The following is a 22,498-nucleotide window of genomic DNA, read 5'->3' as shown; positions in this document are numbered from 1 at the left end:
GAACACACGTGCCTAAAAGGTGGAGGGGGAAAGTGAGGGCCACAAAGGCCACAACAGAATTAGAATTAATCATCTAACATTTCCACCTGCACAAGCCAGGACAGGCAACACAATCTCACACATGCACTTGGTTTAGTATTTAATTTTATTGAGCATAAGGCATTCATGCCTCTTAAAATCACCCAGGACTGAGAATAAATTTCAGCAGTGGTGAGCAGCATTGCTGCTGTGTGAGCAAAATTGAACTGCTTACTGCTTGGAGAAAATGACTCCAAGGTCTTACTGCCTTTGAGGCCCCACCTGGAGCACTGTGTTCAGCTCTGGGGCCCCCAGCACAAGAAGGACATGGGCCTATTAAAATGAGTCCAGAGAAGGGCCAAAAAGATGACCAAGGGGCTAGAGCCCCTCTCCTTCCAGGACAGGATTTAGGGGGCTGGAGTTGTTCAGCCTGGGGAAGAGAAGGTTGTGGGGAGACCTTATAGCAGCCTGTCAGTACCTAACAGGGGCCTACAGGAAAGGTGGGGAGGAACTCCCCAGGGAGCATAGCAATAGGACAAGGGGGAATAGCTTTAAAGCAAAAGGGAGTACATTTAGATTACACATCAGGAAGAAGTTCTTTACTCAGAGGGCAATGAGACACTGGAACAGGTTTCCCTGAAGCTGTGGATGCCTCATCCCTCAAAGTGTTTAAGGCCAGGCTGGATGAGGCTTTGAGGATCCTGGTCTTGTGGGAGGTGTTCCTGCCCCTGGCAGGGGGGTTGAAATTACATCATCCTTTAGGTCCCTTCCAACCCAAACCATTCTGTGGATCTGCAACAGTGGTAGCTCAGCATAAGGCAGCTAAAAAGTTCACCAGTATTTTGAACTTTTTTTTTTTTTTTTTGAAGATTGCTGCTGCTACAGTGCTGTCCAGAGTCAGGTTTGATAAAGCCTCAGAACAGAATGCAAATACATCCTTTAGAATGTAACTTTAGTACAAGTCTAAGACTTTTTCTGGATTAAAAGTAGTTCAGAGACACAAAAGAGCATTGTAAATTACAAGTGTTCCAGTCAAAATAGCTATCCGTGGTCCTCAGTGACATCTCCCGATGGTGCACACACAGATGCATACTTAGAGAAGTCATCTACATTCAGATTTCACTGAGTATTAATACTGTGCATTTTCTTGACCGCCTTAAAAACACGAGGTGCTTAGCAGATGATGCCAAGATAAAAAGAAAAATCACTCAACTTCTCAGAACATCCAAATCCCCCACCTCACCCCAGTCATACCAATACACTCATTTGCTTGTCACCAGTAGCATTATCTTCCTGCATTAACCCTAAGCCCAAAAAGGAAAACATCTGCATGAACTTTTCCACTATAAAAAGTGATTATAAAATAGAGTAAGTTATTCCATCTCTAAACTTCACATCTTATTCATCACTTTAATCTTTTTCCCATAGGAAGTAACCTTCAATTTATTAATTATTTAGCACAGTCAACTGTGATTACTTATAGAGAGACAAGAGCATTTGAATTCACACCAGTAAACCTGCTCACAGGCTGCTTCCACTTTCCTCTGCAACACACACATCCTTACTTTAAACTAGACTGTAATTCATTCAAAGATATCAAACTTGGCATGTCAAAAACTCATTCAACTGAGCAGCTCAGTTTTTAGAGTACTTGCATGTTTAAACAGCTACAGCATCACATGGCTCAAAGCTTTTTACCTTTTTACTCGTGTATTGATGCTTCAGCTTCTGTCGGACTTGTATTCTACATAATTGGCTTGCAAAGTATTACCAGAAAAGAAAGTAAACTTTGTTAAATGTGTGAATGTATATGAAGGACAGGGTAAAGCATTTTAACTAATTACAGTGAAGAAAAGTTATAAACATTTTCAAAAACAGCTAGAAACATCTGACATTATTATTATTATTAATTCAAAACTCACACCAAGTTCAGTCATTTGGAAAAATCATCTAGTGTAACTGCCCTACAAAAAACATTTAGCATGCTCCTTTCCCTTTCTTTCTCTGGTTAAAGTATGCATCAAGTAATTACATACAATTAAATGTATTTTTTTTTCCAATGCCCTTCCCTAGTTCCTTTTTTGATTTTGCTACGATTACTGCTTTCTTTTACTAACCAACTTGCACTTTTCAAACAATTTGACATGCATTTCATGCATCAAGAGGAACAATAAAAAATTTTGTTGCTCTTGCAGAATGGTCACTTTGGACATCACTCTTTACATTGGAAGCAAACCAACTAAAAAGCTACTTAGATACTAATCTTTCAACTGTTTTGTTTATTCTAAACAGCATTTGGACAAGAACCTTTCAAGGAGTAGGATATTCATAGCCTTCCCTGACAGAAGGTTATTGCACATTAGAAATTTGTTCTCCCTGACAAGGATCTTGTAATAGGGTCCATGCAATAGACAGAATGAAATAGTCAAATTGCAGCACAAAATGGATTTTCTTCCTTTTACTGTAGGTTAGCACTTACATGAAACACTAACTACAATGGAACTTCACAAACTACAGTATTGTAAAACATCTCATTCACTTGAGACAGGAACATAGAAAACACAGCATTTTCCAGAAGAACATACTCTATCTCTACTGCATTGAATTAAGTCTTGCAGTAAAGACTGCCTTTTGCTATGTTCTTAAGCCTGTATATGTCTTAAGGTCTAGAAATACCACAATGCAAACAACAATAAACGCTCATAAGTCAACATAAACACACAAAGGGCAGGATCTCCCTCAATTACCAAGTCATAATTGAGGACGTCTTCCCAGTCCCCTGCATTCTAGGAATACACATCATTTCCAGCCACCATTAAGTGATGTGTTACAGACATCTCTCTATCACTAAGACACTCAAAGTATGCTACAGCTTCAACTATGATAGTTATCAGTCCCATTCCTATTTTTCAGAGGTTGCCTATCCAAATTCCATTAAAACAAAATAGTAGCTGCTGAACCACCTGAAATGCATAGATTAATATAAACGCTAACAAACCTTATTTTTTTGGCTTCTTTCAAGACTATCACAATTGTTTCTACTCCTTTCAGCAAGTAGATTGCCACAAAAAAACAGGCAAACAAACAAAACACAGGAACCCATAGAGCTAGAAGACATCCACTCCTCTGGACACATCCATATTCTAAGCACAAAATGTCACAGTCTAATTTTCTTAAAGTGTATTCCAGCAGCATAAGACAACAATTCAGGACTTCATTCCTTCTTAAAGCTTAGCAAACAAACCATCCAAAGACATCAATATACCTTAAGCTGGACCAGTCCCCTCTGAAATAACCACAATTAAAAATACCTACCAAACAAAGTAAGCCTGATGGAGCTTGCTTCTATATATAGCAGGCTGATAAGCTGCACCCAAAATGCTGCATCTAATAGATACATCATGGAGATGGAAGCTCACCTGCTCAACTGACTGCTAAAATGAAAAGGAAGGCTGGTAACAGAGGCTGTAATTAGAGAGAAGAAGGTATTAGAATCAGCTGGAAGATCTGATAGGTGGTGGCTCCCCATCTGAGCTCATGCTCCTAAAGTATTTGTTACTTGTTTTATTCTAAATCTTTTTCTTTTTTTTTTTTTTTTTCCACTGTTCTAAGAAGAGTTATTTTCAGATCAGAAACAGACACTTGTGCTGCACTGTAGAAAACCAGATGCTGTTATCTGCAGGTGGGGTGTGTTTCTGATTGTATTGTAATTTTGAACACACAATAAAACAACAACAAAAAAAAATGCACATGGGAAGAGCAGCTGTGGAGCTGTGGCATGGTCCTGGGTTCAAGTTTGGGTCACTATGAATGACTTAGGGAAGCCACTGAAATATTGCAACCAATCATAACTTGTCTGCTAAAACGAAACTGTGCTGTTCCTCCATTCCCAGGCTCATATAACCCAGAAAAGTGCCCATGCCATTCCTATCACAGGATGGTCCTTTCCTGGATTCAGTCCAGTAATGACTGTATCAGAATCAGAAATAAGACACTATGAAAATAAGTATCAAAGGAATAGTATTGCTATATATAATGTACTGGTAACTTAATTTAGCTGTATCTTCTAATGCACATAGACATACTAGCAGCATGTAGTTCATTTTTTGGCCGTTTTTTCTCTGGAAGTAGTTCTATATCTTCAGCAGCTGACATAATGTTTAGATCCTACAGATGCCAGAAAATAAGTAAAATGGATGATGATAATATTATATATATATATATAATTTTTTAATAATAATAATAATATTATTATAATAATATATATTTCCCCTGCAGTTCCCTAGATGTTTTTAGGTTTTAATTTTAATTTGGTGAGGGCACAGTCTTGGAGATGAAAGACAACAGCTGATCTTAATAGCTTGATTTTTCAAAAACTGGAAAATTAGAAAGAGATCTTTCATAAAAAATATCTAATAATATATTTTTTTATTATTATTTCTCTCTTTTGGGAAATGGACTCCTATGTCTGCTGTGTGATTTCCTGAGACAGCTGTTTTCTGTGCTGTAATACCTGACAAATGAAAAGTCCTGTACCTAGGAAGAAATAACCCCTTGCAATAAAAGCATAGTCTAGAATATCCAGCTTTAGGTCTCCCGGTTCACGACAGACATCAACAAACCAAAGCAAATTTAGGAGAGGGACAACAAGATGCTCAGGAGGCTGGAGCACTGTCTCTGTGAGGAGAAACAGAGGAACATGGCTTGTTCAGTCTGGAGAAAAGACAACTTCTCACTGGAAAAATAAATGGAACACCAGTTTTCCAATACCTGTAAAGAGATCTTCAGGAAGACAGAGCCAGGCTATTTGCAGTGTTTCATGGCAGTAGGGTGAAAGGAAACATATCTCTGATGATAACCTCCTGAATTCCAGGTGTCTTCTGTCTAGCAGATGTTTCCTTCTCTCTTACTGTTCCAAGAGGCACTGGTTTGTATAAATGAAGTATTTATCATAGCAGCGATTTTCACCCAGCTGAAATCCCATTCTATCAAATACCTTCTCCTGTGGTCACATAAATATTTGATTGGTGTGAAGTAGACTTGGGGAGAGCTGTTCTGAGATATTCCTTATGCTTTCTAGGACAACATTAATCATGAGACTCATGGCTTCTCAGTGCTGGCAGATGCAATTAAACTAATAACCATGGAAAAGGAGAGGAAAACGTAGGGCTGAATGTGCAGGTGTGGGACAGTGCTCAGGCCAAGGAAGGCATTGGAAGGAAATATTAGAGTTCCTTCGAAAACTTGGCCTTTAATATCTTTTTTTCCAGCGCCCCTACAGATAGGAAAGTTTGTGCCAGTGTTGTCCTGCCAGCTCTGCCGCATCTGTGTAGTCTCAAAATCTGCATCTCAGACAAAAGCAGTGAGTGGTGGCCAAATGACAAGTGTGTCATATGAAACAAACAGCTATTGAGGCTAGACGTCAGTGAGCATTCCCTCTACCCCCCATACTTTACCGTGGGTTGGCACACTTTATTTCTCCAGTACTGAAAAAAGAATACAAATGAAGGTCAGAGTAAAGTTCAGCTACCCAAGCTCCATTCCTCATTTGCCTCCCGCTCTCATCTGCTGCTCTCTTCTGCTAGCACAGGCTCTTTGCTGCAGTGTAAACAGTTTCCCCATTGCAAGCCCTTTCGTACAGAATGATCCGTCAACACCACGATTAACTGATGTATGTTATTGCCATCCTTGCTGTGCTCTTCCTGCCCCTGTGAAGTTAGATTAATGCTTAGCTTAACTCTTAGCTTAACTCTTCTTAACTCTTAGCTTAACTTCTCTAGGTTTATTCTGTTTTTCCATTATTTTCTTCAGAAGATGAATGCATGTGTACAGTGCTTTTATGCACAGCCATCTTTTTATTTGTTTCCATTCAATTGTTTCATGAGTTATGGGCAAAGTGGAAACTAATTTATATCCTTTGTTTTTTCTCAAAATTTCACCTGATTTCTCAAATACTTTACTATTCTGACATTCTGGGAGGGTGGTAAATGTCTGGCAAACTCATAATCCTGAAGTGTCAGCTGATCTCTAAAGAGGTGGTTCTGGTCCTCACTCCATTATAACAAATGCATGATTTGTTCTTGCCGTTGCGTATTGTGCTAGTACTATTATATCATTATGACACTGTCTTTACCTCTAGTATTAATTTGACCTATTGGAAAATAAATCTCTTTTTTGAAATATCCAGAATTAAGTTAAATTTTAAAATGCTGAGAAATTCTGCATTTTTTTTTTATTAGACTGACCAAAAAGTAGATGTGTTCAGAATAAAAAGTGTCTTCTAATCATTACTATTTTTTACAAGGATTATTTTTCAGACTAGATTTCTATTGCTGCAATATGTGATTTAGTTATATTTTTTAACCTTACCTGGGGACACTAGGCTGAAATGTAAAATATATGGTAGTACACTACCATAATCTCTCAAATATTTCATATATTTCTGGATAATTTACAGTCAGTTTTATTTACACTATTCTAAGTGAATCTGTTTAGGTACGTGAAGCCCCTATCAATTACTAAGTTTACTCAGCAAAGAACCTGGTGCTGTTTATACTGGCCAGTGGATGTCACTGTTACAGTATAAATCTGACAAAAAATAGCTGTGTGTAATGTTGTATAGTGCCATCAATGAATCAAAAAAAAAAAAAAAAAAAAAAAGTTTCTTTGTAAACTGTCATGCTGTGAATCCCTTAAATAGGAGAGAATAAAGTAAGTAGATAAATAAAAAACAAAACAAAACAAAACAAAACAAAACAAAATAAAATAAAATAAAATAAAATAAAATAAAATAAAATAAAATAAATGAAAAATCCCTATGTGTGTTAGGGCACAGTGGACTGAAAAGTAGAATCAACATGAGGTAGCAGACTAAGATATCTTCTTGACAGCTTTTTGCTGCCTTTTGTCAGTCAACTACCAGCCACAAAACTCATGGCTTTAGTTCTTCGTTGCTGTTGGAAAGCTAGTTAGTTTAAACAGAATCATTGCTTAGGTTTATGCCAAATGTATGCCATATACACACACGCACACACAGACTGTGTATATATATATACAAGCATATGTGTATATATTTAAAATGTATGAATGTTTTTGTCTTAGCTGCCATGCATGACTTAATAAGTGTTGCTGTTAGAGATGGAGAGATGGCAGAGTGGTGAGAAAAAAGTATGACTTGTAGGGGGCTCTGAAGATTGCTTGACATCCATCTCCCCTGAAGAATCTTAAATCCCAGCTCAGTCCCCTGATAGAGTACATAGTACATACAGTACTGTAAAGACTGTCCTGTTAGTGTGACTCTTTTCCTGGAAAAAGCAGTGAGAAATATGCATATGTGTATTTGTACATATGTGTTTGTGTAAGTAAAGAGCTCAATGTCTCACCAATCCGCAGGTGTTCCCTGAGCAATCCTTTCCAGTCCATGCTGTCCAGAACCATCCAGGTGGTTCTTAACAACTTTTGTTGACTATGGGTTTTGCAGCTATAAGGTTTCCCAGGTAAAGTTCTAAGCTGATGTAGAATTGAGCTTTGTTCGACTCATAAGACCTTTAACAGCAGAAACATGGAAAAACATGGGGCTTTTAATTTAGGGCAATACACATTTAAATTCAAGGTGCTGACAGTGTGCCCTACATCTCTTAAAATGTCCAGTTTGAAGTGATGTTGCTGCCTCCCCACAAGCACCTCACCACTTTTCTTCTTATGTTCCAGCACCTCTTGCTTAAGTCACGCCTGCTTACATGTCTTAACCAAGTTAGAAAATCAGATTTTGCTACTAACCTGGTAAAAAAATAAAAATATACAAAAATAAAATCCTGAAGTAGTTAAAAACATGATACTGCTTTTTTGAATCTTAAAATAGAGGGTATAATGGCTGAATCCTACCTACCTACTGGCTTTTCTGATGCAAATGCAGGCTGGGGGGGAGAAAAATGTTTGCCAGGTAAGCCTCTCTGTCTCTACACACATGTTGTATTGGGGACATATTCTGGAATATTGTTCTCCTAAAATATTTTGGAAAACTGAAGGATTAGGTTCAAGAGACACTGTATAAGCTTCCTAACACAATCTTGTTGGAATATGACCTTTTTATACTTCTAAAGGAGCAAAGAGAAGAGTGCTACAGTATTCATTTTAAATATTATACTACTGTTCCTAAAGCTCTGAGTGCACATCATAAAGCCATCGAGTGCTTCTGCTGTGTGCTGACAGCATGTGCTTTTGAGATATTCACAGAAACAAGAAGTGTGTGACAGACTGAGGTGAGCTGGCATTTTCATTCTGAGAAACTGCAGTACTTGGAATTGGGCAGTGAGGAGCTACAGAAGTACTGTGTAGCTGTTGTGTTCACTTGGCGTGGGGAAATGATATCTACTGATTTCAAGTGCAAAGCATTTGTATATATTTCAAAGACAAAGTTACGATGAGAGTGTGGAAGCAACTTGCAGATTTTGCCTCGGGTGCTTTGAGAGTGACAAACATTTTTTTCTGATCTTGACAGTTTGCTTCAACTGCAAAGTTCTAAACGATGCTGAAATAGGATTCAATACAGACAGTTCACCTTACTCCTGCAGCAATAATAATTTGCAGCAGAAATATTCAGGGGCAATGCTTAAAGAGCAATACAAACAGCTGAGCACAGCTGAGCAGGCTACCGAGACACAGCAATTTAGAACATGTGAAAGCAAAATGTGGTATGCAAGCAAGAAATAGGTATGCGCTGGACACAGTACTCCAGGTGAGGCCTGACCAGAGCAGAGTAGAGGGGGAGGATCACCTTCCTTGACCTGCTGGCCATGCTCCTTTTAATGCATGCCAGGATCCCGCTGGCCTTCTTGGCCACCAGGGCACAGTGCTGGCTCATGCTCAAAAAAAAGTTTGAAAGCTTTGGATTTACAGAAAAAAAAAATGCATATGGAAATGTTCAGGGCCCTCCCCATTGCATCCTGCTTTCTCCAGGTGAGGCCAGCACCAGTGTCTTGTGCCCTCTAAACCCCATGTGTTATCCATACAGATGTGATGCAGATGTCCTTAACCTGTGATTTGTGAAAGAACTCCACAGCTCAAAGCAAATGAGTTATAAAGCAGGTATGTGGTTTATTTCAGCGCCGGGCGCATGTGGGGTAGTTTCCAAAGGCATGCGCACCCCAACCCAACAAATTGCTTTGGTTATATGCAGTAAAGAGTTACATATGCATGAAGTTTCCCAATATGCCTATACATATGCATAACCTATCTCTGCTTCATAATAAAAAATAGCTCCAAGAAGTCATTTCCATTAACTCCTCCTGTCTGCGCTTGCACAGTGGTGGTTGCTGGGGGGGTCGTGGGGATGAAGGCTGATAACTCTTCTTCATCACCACTAGCTGACCTCCTGCCTTTGTACAGACTCAGCTGCTCCTTGGCTTTTGTCCAAACCACAGTGTCGGTCTCAGCTGGTTTTTGAGACGGGTTCCCCATTTTTGTCAGGAAACATCCTCTGTGAGGGGCCCCAAGACTCCTTGTTTTGGTTAATTTGCACAGTAGTAAGCAAAGACATTCAGCAACATCTATTTTTAAAGTGATTAACAAGCCCCTACTCTTCTATCCCTGGTTTCACCCAGTGTTGCATAGCACATCAGAGAAAAAGCCCGTTAAAAAGTTGTGATGCTGAGGAGAGAGCACTAGCCCTTGTCACTGTTTTTTGTGATAAGTGGTTTCTTTGTTTTTCCTTCCTTCCTCCAGAGGTCCCCAGCATTGGACGCTGCAGGAAGGCAAGAGGAGCTGCCAGCCTGCAGCCATCCCTAGGTGGTGCACACCAGCCTGAGCCCTGCTCCCCCAGCCTGGGGGGGGACACAGCTCCTAGCTCCCAGGGCTGGCTCAGGGGGAGGAGGGCAGGGCATCCTCGAGTTTCAAAGCACCCTGAACCTTCTCTATTGTTCAGAAAGCCAGAAACTCTTCCAAAGTATTTCCTGTGTAGGGAGTGGTGCCAGAGCTGCCCAGATTGTGATGTCTCGCGTGCCTCAAGACAGTATCTCAGCTGGTTGTGAGCACTGGTTGCCACATCCTCTCACGAAAAACAAAAAAAAAACAGCCATAAACCAGCAGGTGGGCAAGGACAGGGTGGAGAAGGGAAAACCCTGAGGTCTTTGATCTTTGAAGCAGCACCAGTGAAAGCGAAACCTGCTTCTTTACTACACAGTATCTTTCGTTTATGCCTCCTGACAGGTTTTGCCCTTGCCAAGGAAGGAGTTGTGATTGTGACATTCATTCCAGTCTAGGCAAAAATTCCACTCAAAATATCCTCCCTGCCCCGCAGGGCTTTTTGGCCCTTAACATTTTGGTTCTTCTGGTCTGGAGCTTTCATGTATGTTGCCATGTTTTCATGCTATATATCAGACAAGCAAATGCTGTGACAAAGCTTTTATTTGTAAGAAGGCCCTCATGAAAATGTTTGCTAGGAAAGAATTATTCTAAGAAGTCTCTCTAGGTAAGACCAGAAACATGATAAAATGAGGTTCTGAAGGACAAAGTGAGAGCACAAAAGAAAGTGGAGGAGAGAGTAAGGGAAGGAAATGTTCTCTCCTGAACGTTCATTTCTTCCCATGTACCAAAATAGCATCATATCAAAAGGTTTCAGCCTCAAGCATGAAGCAATCTACATTTTGATTGTCCATCACCTACTGTACAACCTTTGGCAGGGGGTTTGGCATGAGATGATCTTTGAGATCCTTTTCAACCCAGGTCATTCCATTATACTGGAGCTTCCACTTCACTCCCACTGGGGTGGCTGCCTTCCCCACGGTGCCCCCAAGAGCAGAGCCAGGGGCCACATTTTCAAACTGCTTCAATTTCCAGAAGATGGCCCAGAGCACACAGAAGACATCCCAGAATATGCAGAGGATGTCCCAGACCACGCAGAAGATGCCCCAGAGCATGTAGAGGACGTCCTGTAGCACATGGAAGATGTCCTGGAGCACGCAGAAGACGTCCGAGAGCATGTAGGAGATGTGCCGGAGGATGGAGAAGACATTATGGAGAATGCAGAAGAGGTTCTGGAACAGGCGGGAGACGTTCCGGAGCACGTAGGCGTTCTGGAGCACGGAGTGCTGAGTGGTTTCCTGACAAAAGATCCGGAGAGCATAGTGGCTAGGGGACCGGGACTGGTGCAGCTTTAATCATCCCCAAAATGGAGGACGGTGACGTGCACCATGCTGAATTCAGTGTTTGAGATGGCCTCCGGGCAAAACAATGCTTCTGAGGCTCCACTCTCTATTCCAGACATAGTATAACCGAATCATTACTAACTAATAAATCAATAAATACAAACCAGCTAGTCAGTATTCACACCGTGTGCAGCTGTCACGGTTTATATTAAAACGACTGCCTTTAACATGCACTGGCTGCATCTCCCTGGGACTGCAGCAATGTGGGGGGCTGGGGCTCCCCAGCAGCTAGAGCCGAGGCTGAAGCAGCACCGGGCAGTGAGGCTGGGTCTTCTCCAATGCATCTCCGCAGCCAGAGCTGGTGCCCAGCTCCCAAATCCCACCACTCTGCGCCCCATGGAGTCACCCACCAGCCTCCAATTTCCTCCTTCCCTTCCCCAACCAAGCCATGCCTCACCATTGAGCCGTCAGCAGACAGAAAGAGACGGAAAACAAGGCTGTGAGTTGCAGTCCAGAAAACAGGCGTTTCCTCTCCCGGGTCGAGCCCGTCTCTCTCCAAACCTCCCCAGCGCTTGCAGTCTGTGCCACCCATACTTTCACAGCGGAAGGAAACTGAGCTGGGGGCCGGGCGAGGAGAACCTCACCGCCCCGGGGGGCTGCACGTGATTCAGGGTGGACTTTGCCCTCCCCTGAACGCAGACACAGAAGAGCGTCCGTGCCGTGGGGACACGCTGCCAGCGATGGGGGTAGACGAGGTGTGCAGGGAGGAGCTGGGAAGCCTCCATGGCATCCCTTTGTACAAGTCCTTCATAGAGGGCTGGCCGCAGGTGGAGGCTTTCCAAGCCCGGCATGACGACCTGCTGATCGCCACCTACCCCAAGTCAGGTGTGTGGACCTAGGGGGTTTTGGGATGCTGCTGGGGCACATCCAGCCCCTGAGACACTGCCCTGTGCCACAGGCACGACGTGGCTGAGCGAGATCCTGGACATGATCTACCATGACGGCGACGTGGAGAAGTGCCGGCGGGATGCCATCTTCAACCGGGTGCCCTTCCTGGAGATGAAGGCCCCCAGGATACCAAGCGGTGAGTGGCCGAGGGCTGTGGGGGAAAGGGGTCGAGCTGGGGCATGGGTGGGGGTGTCAGAGCAGGGGGCACATCCCACTGAGCTCCCCTCCTGCAGGCATCGAGCTGCTGGAGAAAACCCCATCCCCACGGCTGGTGAAGACCCACCTGCCAGTCCAGCTCCTCCCGGCCTCCTTCCAGGAGAAGGGCTGCAAGGTAACGCTGTGGGGCTGCCCCTCACCTCTCTCCCCAGCGGGGCAGTAGGGAGGGGGCACCTTTCCTCTTCCCTCAACCACAGCCTCGGTTGTCCCCAGATAATCTACATGGCTCGCAACCCCAAGGACGTCGTTATCTCCTACTACTACTTCTACCAGATGGCCAAGATGCACCCTGACCCCGGCACGCTGGCTGAATTCCTGGAGGCCTTCATGAATGGAAAAGGTGGGGGCTGCATGCTTGGGCTCGCACAAAAATGCTGGTGGGGAGGGCATCCTCCTCCTTGCTGCTTTTCGGCTAACCCAACCCCCATCCCACAGTGGCCTACGGGTCCTGGTATGAGCATGTGAGGGGCTGGTGGGAGAAGAGGCAGGAGAAACAGCTCCTCTACCTCTTCTACGAGGACATGAAGAAGGTGAGGTGGGCTGGAGAGAGGGGTGCCTGCACCTGCCCTGGCTGCTCCCCCCCTCCCCCCTATTTCTAGGGGGAGCACCAGCACTGAGCACCCCTGCCCCTGCCACCCCACAGGACCCGCGGCGTGAGGTGCAGAAGATCTTGCAGTTCCTGGGCAAGGAGGTGGCGGAGGAAACGGTGGCGAGGATCCTCCACCACACCTCCTTCCAGGAGATGAAGAAGAACCCCGCCGCTAACTACGAGACCATGCCCTCCTCGATGATGGACCACAGCCTCTCCCCCTTCATGCGGAAAGGTAGGTTTCGGCCGGCGGTCCTGGGAGGGTGAGTCCCAGGCCCAGACTGCAGATGTTTTTGGGGGCCAGATTTTGCCCCATGTGCTTTCTCACCTCCCTACCCCCAAAGGCATCTCCGGCGACTGGAAGAACCACTTCACGGTGGCGCAGAACGAGCGCTTTGACCAGCACTACCAGCAGCACATGGCGGGCTCAGACCTCTGCTTCCAGATGGAGGTGTGAGGGGCACCCACCCCCGGGGCACTGCCTGCCCCCGGCGCTGCCCAGGGCTCCCCCTGCCCTGATGGGGAGCCAGCACCGGATTCCTGCAGCCCGGAGCTTGCCGGGCATTTTTCTTCCCATAATAAATTGCAATAGCCAGAGGGTGAGCATACATGTATGTCTGCGATGAAGGGCAAGGGCAGACCCTGAAGCGTGTTCTTGGTGCCTCGAGATGCCTGCAGGCACACGGAGATGCTTGCTGCAGGGACCCCATACTCCAAAGCATCACTTTCAGCCCCAGACACATGGAGCTGGCTCAGCCCACTCCTAGAAATAAAAGAGCAGTGCCAGCAGGAGCAAGGACCGTCCTAGGAGTGGAAAAACCCCAAAGCAAGTCAGGGTGCTCACTGCACCCAGGCTGACTCCATGCCCAGGCACGTTTATGGCTCCGAATTGCTGCAGATTGCTTTGCAGAGCAGGCAGAAATTTCCATCACCGTTGCACCGGCATGGGTACTGCAGGGCAAAGGCAAGGGGAAACACCTCCTGCCTGGCACTGGCGCTGGCCCCACTGGCACGGTGACATGGGGGATGTCCCTGCTCCCACACAGCTGCACCAGGCTCTTGCTCAGGCACCACTGGGACAACCTGGCCCACCGGCATCAGGGATTTGCTCCTGGGACCCAAATGCCCCCGTTATGCCCCATTTCCAGCTTTGGTTTATGAGCGTCCAAACTAGCGACGTTTGTGCACAGGCAGTGCCCTGGGGCTGGTTTGTCCCAGAGAGATGCAAACCGGATTGATCTGCGAGCAGCAGTGCTATCGGTGCAGCTAAAGAACAAACCCTTCCAACACGTTTATTTTAGTGCAGAGGGGCATCCTCATGCACCCCCAGCTCCTGGCTTTGCCGAAGGGTGGCCCTTTCCCCAAAAGACCCGCACTCCCCCCAGCACGTCTCCCTTAAACCCTTTTCCCAGCAGCATGCTGGCTGCAGCAGGCGCTGCTCTTTTGCAACCCTGCAGACTTTGGACCCGCCTTCGGGGTCCCGAGCCTGAGCCCTGCGTCCCACCAGCGAGCCACACGCAGGTGACACCCCCAGCCTACCCCTGCCTGGGAGGGGGTGCTGAGCACAGCACCGCTCATCACAGGCACTCGCCTTGCCCCCCTTGTTCCTCTTCCCCACCCTGGAGCACCCTCTCCCACCCCCGGTGACGTCCCCATCCCCAGGCACCTCCCCGTGCCTCCATCTTCCACGCGGGGAGGGGAAAAATAAACACCCCGTTGTCTGCGGGCACATGCATGGTGCTCCCCGCTCCCCACGGCGCCCAGCAGCAGGTAACGGGGAACCCCCCGCCAGCCTCTGAAAGGCAAGGCCTGGATACTGGGGGGGCCCTGGGGGGGCTGGTTTCTTCACCAGCTGCAGGGTACGGGGGTGAGATGGCTGCTGGTTGATCCCTGCTATGGCAGCTCGGCAAAGGGGCGCGGGTCGGTGGTCCCCACTGGCTCTGAAGAACAAGGCTGGGATCCTCCACAAAAGCCCAAGGGGTCTGGGGATGGGCACAGGGCTTTGCTTTGCTGGCTGTGTCAGTGAGTCCCGCCACCGCCCCAGTAACACCAAGAGAAAGGATTTGCCCTTTGCCCTTTGGCAGCACCTTGTTTTCCTTGAAGCTCCCTCCTGCCGCCCCAAGAGCCCAAGCTGGCACCAGGCAGGACACACTTTTTCCCCTCCTGGCACCCCACAGAGCAGCCCTGAAACGCCAGGGGTGTCTGGGCATGCACCCCAAGAGCCCAGTGCTGGGTCCCAGCAGCAGCTCTGGGTGCTCCCCAGCTCATGGGGCTGGCTGTAGCCCCATGAAGGTGGCCCTATGAAGACAACCCCACCAGCTGGCCCTCTGTGTACCCCCCTGTCCCCACCAGGATGGCCACGATGGACACCTACATACGCCAGCCCTGGAGCACGGTGCACGGCATCCCTATGGTCTACGCCTTCGCCCAGAACTGGGAGCAGGTGGACAAGTTCCAGAGCCGCCCTGAAGACATCGTGGTGGTCACCTTCCCCAAATCCGGTGAGCGGCCCCGGCACAGGAGAGAGGGGCCATGTGCGGGAAGTGGGGGGCACTAACCCACGACTACCCGAGCTGGAATTTTGGGGGTGGCCAGAAGGTGCTGCGGTGCCTGCGATTGGGTTCAGGAGGGGACAGCAGCAGCGGGACACCGGGCTGCTCCTCACCAGGCACCACCTGGGTCAGCGAGATCGTGGACATGATCCTGCAAGGCGGCGACCCCGAAAAATGCAAGCGGGACGTCATCGTCAACCGGGTGCCCATGCTGGAGTTTGCTGCCCCTGGGCAGATGCTGGCAGGTAGTGGGGTGGGTGGGCAGTGGGTGCCCCGAGGCTCGGGGGCCAGCCTGGCCAACAAGGATGGGGCAGACTGGGCTTTTGGGGTGCACCCTGCTGGTAGCAGAAGCGCTTTTTGTAGGCACGGAGCAGCTGGAGGGCATGCCATCCCCTCGCATTATCAAGACCCACATCCCGGCTGATATCTTACCCAAATCCTTCTGGGAGAAGGGCTGCAAGGTAATAGGGCTGGAGGGAACGTGCCAGGAGGGACCCAGAAGGGATACGGGCATGACTACCCCCACCAGAACCCTGCAAATCAGCACACGTCACCGACACGGGCCTCTCCACAGATGGTCTACGTGGGGCGTAACGCCAAGGATGTGGCCGTCTCCTACTACCACTTTGACCTGATGAACCACCTGCACCCTCACCCGGGGACGTGGGACCAGTACCTGGAGGAGTTCATGGCAGGCAGAGGTGGGGTGGGACACACATGGGTGCACGTGAGGACCCTGAGGGTGCCGTCACCCGCTGATCCCCATGGCCACTCTCCCTGTGCAGTGGCCTACGGCTCCTGGTTCGACCACGTGAGGGGCTACTGGGAGCGCCGGAGGGAGCACCCCATCCTCTACCTCTTCTACGAGGACATGAAGGAGGTGAGGGGACAGTGCTGACGGTGGGGCTAGGGGCTTGGGGGCGCCAGGGCTGAATGCCAGCCTCTGCGCCCAGGACCCCCGCCGGGAGATCACCAAGGTGGCCCAGTTCCTGGGGAAGGAGCTGTCGGAGGCGGCACTGGAGGCGGTCGCCCAGCACACGTCCTTCGAGGCCATGCGGGACAACTTCAGCACCAACTACCGGGTGGTGCCCTCCAACCTCATGGACCAGGGCATCTCCCCCTTCATGCGCAAAGGTGAGCGGGCTCTGGGGCCCACCCCAGCACACCACCAGCCCTCTGGGCCCTGCTCAGCCTCCTCTCGCCCCCCAGGCATCACTGGTGACTGGAAGAACCACTTCACTGTGGCCCAGAGCACGCGCTTCGACCAGCTCTACGCGCAGAGGATGGTGGGCACCGACCTGTGCTTCCGCACGCACATCTGAGGCCCACCCCGGCCTTGCACACTTCCCCCAGATTTCTGCTTTTACGAAAATAAAATTTTGCCTCCTGCCTTTCCCCGCACGCTCGTCTGTGTGAAATCTGCCGCAGCGCCTCGAGGAGCCCCCACCGCACTGCAGGTCGCCCTCCGGGACACAAATCTGACAGCGCCCACGTGGCTTTCTTGGGGAGGAATCATAGATTCATTAAGGTTGGAGAAACCTCTGAGATCATCTGCTACTGATGTCACCCACTAAACCACGTCCCTAAGCGCCAGGTCCCACCCAGGGCTGTCTCCAGCACGAGGCAATAAATCTGTTTCGTGGCCCCCACACGCGTCTGTGCGATCTCCCTGCACGCAGGGGGTCCCGTACCCACTGCCTCCGACCTCATCATTGCATCAGCAGGCGTCAGAAAAGGCCCTGCTGAGGTTACGCCTGGGCAGGGAGCGGGCCAGGGCCATTGCCACCCTGCCACCGGTGGCTGCGCCATGGGGGAGAGCCGAGGTGAGTGGGACGCGGGCAAAAGTGGCCCTGGGGAGCTGGGAGAGGGCTGGGGTCCCATCCTTCGCCCCCTTCCCTGACCCCCCCCAGAGCGGTGATAACAAAGGGAGGATTCTGGAGGTCACTTTGTGCTGTTCTGCTGTCAGGGTCCTGGAAACTCTTCTGCTGCTACCAGCAACCCGACACCTACTCCACCACCAGGTATGGGGGTGCTGGGGAGGGGGGAAGGAGCGGGACCCCCCTACCGCACCGCAGGGCTCCCCGCACTGAAAAATAACAGGGCTCGCAGGCACAAGGCAGTGCTGCCACGCAGGGGTGACCTGGAGGAAATATGTGCAGCCTGCAGGCAGGGAGTGTCTCTGAAGGTGCCATTCCTGAGATATGAGTGGAATAGTCTGAGAGGTTAAAAAATGACCTTTGGATGGGAAATCACTCCGATGTGCTCCAGGGATGGGGCTGGCAGCTGGCTGGGGACATGGGCTGCAAAACTGGGTTACAGCCCCGCATACCACTGCTTTTAGCTCCATTCTTTCAGCAAATTCCTTGAGTTTAGCAGCTGTCCACCACAAATCCAGCAGAAGGAGGTGGGTGTTGCGGTGTTTACAGAGCCGCGCTCCCCACTTGGAAGAAATGCTGCTATAAGCTGTAGTAAAATGATTGCAAAAGGTTCCTCCTTCTCCCTCAGGTGCTGAAAGCTTCTGTCTTCCCCAGTGCTGCTTGCGGGCGCCCCTGGGCTTTGTTGCTTCGTCCAGCGAGGAGACAGCAGGCCCTGAGCCCCCCTGTCACAGAATCACAGATTATCCCGAGTTGGAAGGGACCCATAAAAACAATCGAGTCCAATTCCTCTTGCCTTGCCTGTCCCCTCTTGCCTTGCAGTTTGATTACAATCCACAACGAGCCAGAGGATTTGAAAGAGAAGATGGACAAAGTGAGCCAGGTAACCTACAGGGGAGGGTGTGGAGATACCTGCACCCGTGACCCCATCCCCTGGCGCATGGGAAGGGGCTCCCCAGCCAGACGTGGCTTCTCCATGCCTGGTCACTCCGTGCTTGTGTCCTCTCCAGACCTGCATCATCCCCCCCTTGAGCTCTGGTGACCTCCACCGCATCCCATGGCACCTCGTACCTCCTCTGGGGAGTTGCTTTTCCCCACAGCATGCGGGTTTCGTTGCAGGTTTTGTTATTTTCCTTTTATTTTCCTTCTGTCCTTTGTTTCTCGCACTGAGACACCACCAGCCATTTGTCCACATTCGTCTCCCCCCATCCTTTTGTGGCTCCACAGACTTCCCTCATGCCATCTACCCTCCAAGCCATATATTTTTGGGCTGAAGGTGTCTATTCAGACACCGGATTGCTTCAGGCAATTCTTTTCTCAGCCCCTCCTCATCCCAACAACCGCCTGCAGGAATTTCCGTTTGTTCCAGCTCCTGCTGCTTCCACCCCGTACCCCCACGGCACCAAAGACTGCTCCTCCACGCACATGAATGACTTGGTTTTTATTTGTTCTGGGCATTCTCCTCCCTCCCCGAACCTCTTGCACACCTACTTTGATACAAAGCTGGGCTTTCCAACATCCCCCCCCACACACACACTCTTGCTTCCTTTGGCTTGTGCGTTTCCCTGCCAGCCCATAGGCACGGTTTTGCTCCTGATGCAGCTGTGGTCTGCTGGATGACCCTCTAATGACACTCTTCACACGCAGCCAGCGGCTCCTGTAAAATGCAAAGGGTGCAAAAGGCTTCAAAAACTGTTTTTGTTCACCACTATCAATGAGATTTTTTTAATTTTTAAAATTTTTTATCTTTTGTGCTGGCCTCAAAGTGCAGCAGTGGAATAGGACAGCAGCCAAGGAGAGTTTCAGGCAGAGGTGGGCTGCAAAGCCCCGTGTACTGCAGAGCACCGGCCAACACGCCCCCACGGGGGGAACAAACCTTTCCCATAACCACCCTTGTAAAAACCTTCATAAAAACCCTCGTAAAACCAGGACTTTGCATCGTTCTGTATGAACACGGTGCCTCTCTTCACGCTGCTTGCCCGTGCCAAGCTGCAGGCGCTGTACGGTCTGGAGAGCAGCAAGAGATTTTCCTGGAGCCTGGCCGAGAGCTGCCGAAGCAGTCTGCCAAAATGCTGGTGAAAACCTCGCTGCTGGCCGTGTGTGTGACCAAGGTCACCCCGTGTCTTCAATGCAGGAGGAGAAGGGAACACAAACCCTGGACCCCGAGCCCGCCGTACAAGCAGGTGGGCAGCAATCCCTGCTCTCCCCGCTCTCCCAAATGCAAAAGGAGCCGTCGTCGCAGGCCACGCCGGCAAGGAAGAGGCCCGTTTACGTCGAAGCCGAGGCACAGACATCATACGTGAAAATACCCCCGGGGAACAAGTGGCGTGTGTACCGTTTGTGCGCCGAGGCCCAGGTGCAGACCTCGTGCCAGCACCTGCCGCTGCCCCGCAGCCAAACAGCGCTCCGGCAGGACGTGGAGCTGGCTTAGCCCTGTGAGCACGCTGTACCCACGTAAGCAGAAAACACGAGTCCTGTTTTAATTCCCCCTGCCCGAGGATGGCTTTCCTCTGCTTCTGCAGTTCTTTTTCAGAATGGCCAGCCAGCAGGGAGATGTGGTACAGCATCAAGGTTAGGTACGAGTGGGGGATTTGGTGAAAATCTAACAGGAATCGCAATTTTGGTTTCATTTCCCTGTGGAGCTGTAAACAGACATTTTTTTATTATTATTATTATTTCACGTAATTGCACATATTACAACACATGAATGAATTCCTGCCTGGCTCAACGACAGAGCTGCTGCCCAGCCATTTGGCAGGACCCAGGACATCCTGGTCTTTGCCCAGCTCCTCTGTGGGCCAGGCCAACTCCCTGATGGGTCCAAACTTCAGCCACTACAATAAGTCACCTTTGAGCTCACCTTGCCCAGGGAAAGCCCTGGTGAAGGACTGGGAGTGAGCACACTCGAGAAGGCAGAAGGGTGAGCATGACTGCTCATTCTTCTCTGGTGAGCCACCAGATGGCTCCTGTCACACCTACACCATCTGCATTTTCAGATTTGGGGTACCCACAGCATTTGGCTGTCCCGTGGAAGGGCTGATAGATGCAGGCAAGGCAGGGGTGCACAAGTGCCTGCGGGCAGCTGCAGCGGGTCTCCCTTGCCTCGTGAGACTTAGCAAGCTCATTCAAAATGCGCACAAGGCTCGTCCTGGATCCTTTCTCATTCTTTTTTCTTTCTCCCTTGCAGAGTGGAAACGGCCATGGCATGAGCCACCCCAGCATCTACACATTTACATGCAAACGTGGACCCGAAGCATCCAAAGAGTGGCGCAGAGATTAAGATCTGTAACTAAACCAAGAAACAGTGAAATACTGTATGCACGACAACATTTTTGTCCTCTCGCAGCAGGGTAGAGGGCTGAGCTAAAGACACCAGCTGGCTGAGAAGTCTGGTTATGGCACGGGTGCCAGCACATTCCCTTTTGCTGGAGTTTCCCTGTGACGCTTGGGGCTTACAAGGGGGTAGTTGTTCTACTGATCCTGAGCATGTGCCTCCACAAATTTCTTAGCCCACACGCTTCTGCCTGCACTCGAGGATGGGCCAACCTACAAATTAGACACCTCAACCTTCCCCACCCAGACATTGCCCCCATCCCAAATGCTAGTCTTTTACAACTCAGGATTTTCAAGTCCCCCCTTCAGTCCCGAAGCTGCTCTCTTGAAATAAGAGAAAGGAAAACTGCTGTCCTTTGGTGCTTGGCAGGGCAAAAGCCTCTCTGTTATGCTCCAGCACTGAAGTTTTGAGGTGCTGGTGGCCATCAGGGCTTCCTGGAAATAACAGGGCCGCCAAGCCCAGTTGAAACCCACATTCAGGAAAATGTGGAAGATGCCTGCGTACCTGTATGGAAAGCACTAGGCTGGATTCCCTAACTTTTACACCATTATCCTTGAGTAACCTACAGCTACTAAAGACCTGGAGGCGGCACCAGTTCTGTTCGGTAATGCTAGATGTGCGAAATGCAGACACATGACACCATCCACTTTCTTCAGCCCACTTTTGTTTTCTGGATTTCATCCTCTAATCCTCACAGTGTTTATCTTTTCTGCATTAAGAGTAACGTGAGCATCAGCTTTAAAAGCTGCCCTTTTAAATCCTGCCTTTAAAAGCATGATTTAACCCTCCAGTTCCACTAGCAATAGCCCTTAATTGCTACAGAGGAGTTGATTACTTGGGGGTTAGAAACAGAAGCTTACGAAATTCAGGAGCACAATTTGACTGACTTCAGCTGACTTTGCAACCCCAAACATCAGTACAGGCTGGGGGGGTTAAGGGGACTGAGAGCAATGCTGAGGAGAAGGACTTGAGGGCATTGGTTGATGAAAAACTGAATACAAGCCAGCAATGTGTGCTTGCAGCCCAGAAAGCCAACCTAGCCCTGGGCTGAATCAGAAGTGTGGCCAGCACGGCTACGGAGGGGATTCTCCCCCTCTGCTCTGCTCTTGTGAGACCCCACCTGAAGCCTGCGTTCAGCGCTGGGCCCCCGGCACAAGCACAACACAGAAGTATTAGAACAGGTCCAGAGGAGGGCCACAAGGGTGGTCAAAGGGCTGGAGCACCTCTCCTACGAAGACAGGCTGAGGGAGTTGGGTTGTTCAGTCTGGAAAAGAAGAGACCTTACAGCGGGCCTTCCAGTGCTTAAAGAGCCGACATGAAGAAAGGAGAGCATGTCATAACGACATGCTGGTATAATTGCTCCAAACTGGTGGGTTAGAAAGTGAGGTTGAATATTATGGACAAAATTTAAAAAACGGGGAGCTGTATCTTCAGATTCCTGTAGTTTCAAGTCAGTGAACGCTTGCCTTGATTTGCAGAACCAACAGCCACACACGCACCATTTACCAGCAAGGGTAACACAACTCTTGAAATGCTTTGCAGACAAAGCACAGGATGCTCTTTGTTCCCGTGGGCAGTTTGTAAACAAGTCTATTATTTAACAACTAATTTTGTTGTGCCAGCTAGGACCTTTAAGGAAGCAAAAGATGTTTTTAGCCATCAGACATCGTATCTCTTAGCTACAGGACACAAATCCTTCTGAGAATCTGGCTCTGTAGCAACATCACGATATTCCCTAGCATGGGGAAGACCATCCCGGCTATTAAATTACTGGGGCATAACAATGAAATGAATAATCCCAGAAGACTTGCCCCCTTGTGATC

The 22,498-nt window shown here is 48.8% G+C and overlaps 4 protein-coding genes across 8 annotated transcripts in view; 2 read left to right on the top strand and 2 right to left on the bottom strand.

Annotated features, from left to right (window-relative positions):
- YTHDC1 (YTH N6-methyladenosine RNA binding protein C1) overlaps nt 1-22,498 on the bottom strand; it is an 83,751-nt gene that overhangs the window by 23,093 nt on the left and 38,160 nt on the right. Inside the window, exon 19 of one of the 5 annotated variants that reach the window (XM_082759416.1) lies at nt 18,887-18,998. The exons of 3 other annotated variants lie outside the window; for them this stretch is intronic. In XM_082759416.1, coding sequence (XP_082615542.1) covers nt 18,979-18,998 — 20 coding nt within the window. In that variant the 3' untranslated portion in view covers nt 18,887-18,978. Of the gene's footprint in view, nt 1-18,886; nt 18,999-20,556; nt 20,625-22,498 lie in introns of those variants that run through there. One more of the 5 variants, XM_082759414.1, reaches the window with a different exon arrangement.
- LOC309877731 (uncharacterized protein) lies at nt 9,814-11,776 on the bottom strand. Its single transcript, XM_082759409.1, has 2 exons — nt 11,620-11,776; nt 9,814-11,117 (listed from the first exon to the last, which is right to left on the bottom strand). The coding sequence occupies exons 1-2, from the start codon at nt 11,752-11,754 to the stop codon at nt 10,677-10,679; spliced, it is 576 nt and encodes a 191-aa protein (XP_082615535.1). The 5' UTR covers nt 11,755-11,776; the 3' UTR covers nt 9,814-10,676.
- On the top strand, nt 11,848-13,517 carry LOC309877730 (sulfotransferase 1 family member D1-like). Its single transcript, XM_082759408.1, has 7 exons — nt 11,848-12,047; nt 12,121-12,246; nt 12,344-12,441; nt 12,540-12,666; nt 12,762-12,856; nt 12,970-13,150; nt 13,260-13,517. Exons 1-7 carry the CDS (start codon nt 11,903-11,905, stop codon nt 13,370-13,372), a joined length of 885 nt encoding a protein of 294 aa, XP_082615534.1. The 5' UTR covers nt 11,848-11,902; the 3' UTR covers nt 13,373-13,517.
- Nucleotides 14,441-17,336, top strand: LOC309877729 (sulfotransferase 1B1). Its single transcript, XM_082759407.1, has 8 exons — nt 14,441-14,685; nt 15,268-15,416; nt 15,584-15,712; nt 15,831-15,928; nt 16,042-16,168; nt 16,253-16,347; nt 16,421-16,601; nt 16,677-17,336. Exons 2-8 carry the CDS (start codon nt 15,269-15,271, stop codon nt 16,787-16,789), a joined length of 891 nt encoding a protein of 296 aa, XP_082615533.1. The 5' UTR covers nt 14,441-14,685; nt 15,268; the 3' UTR covers nt 16,790-17,336.

The sequence above is a fragment of the Aythya marila genome (assembly GCF_965140915.1).
Source record: "Aythya marila genome assembly, chromosome: 4".
NCBI lineage: Eukaryota > Metazoa > Chordata > Aves > Anseriformes > Anatidae > Aythya > Aythya marila.
The sequence above is the reverse complement of the archived record's forward strand: the minus strand, read 5'-3'. Positions and strand labels throughout refer to the sequence as shown.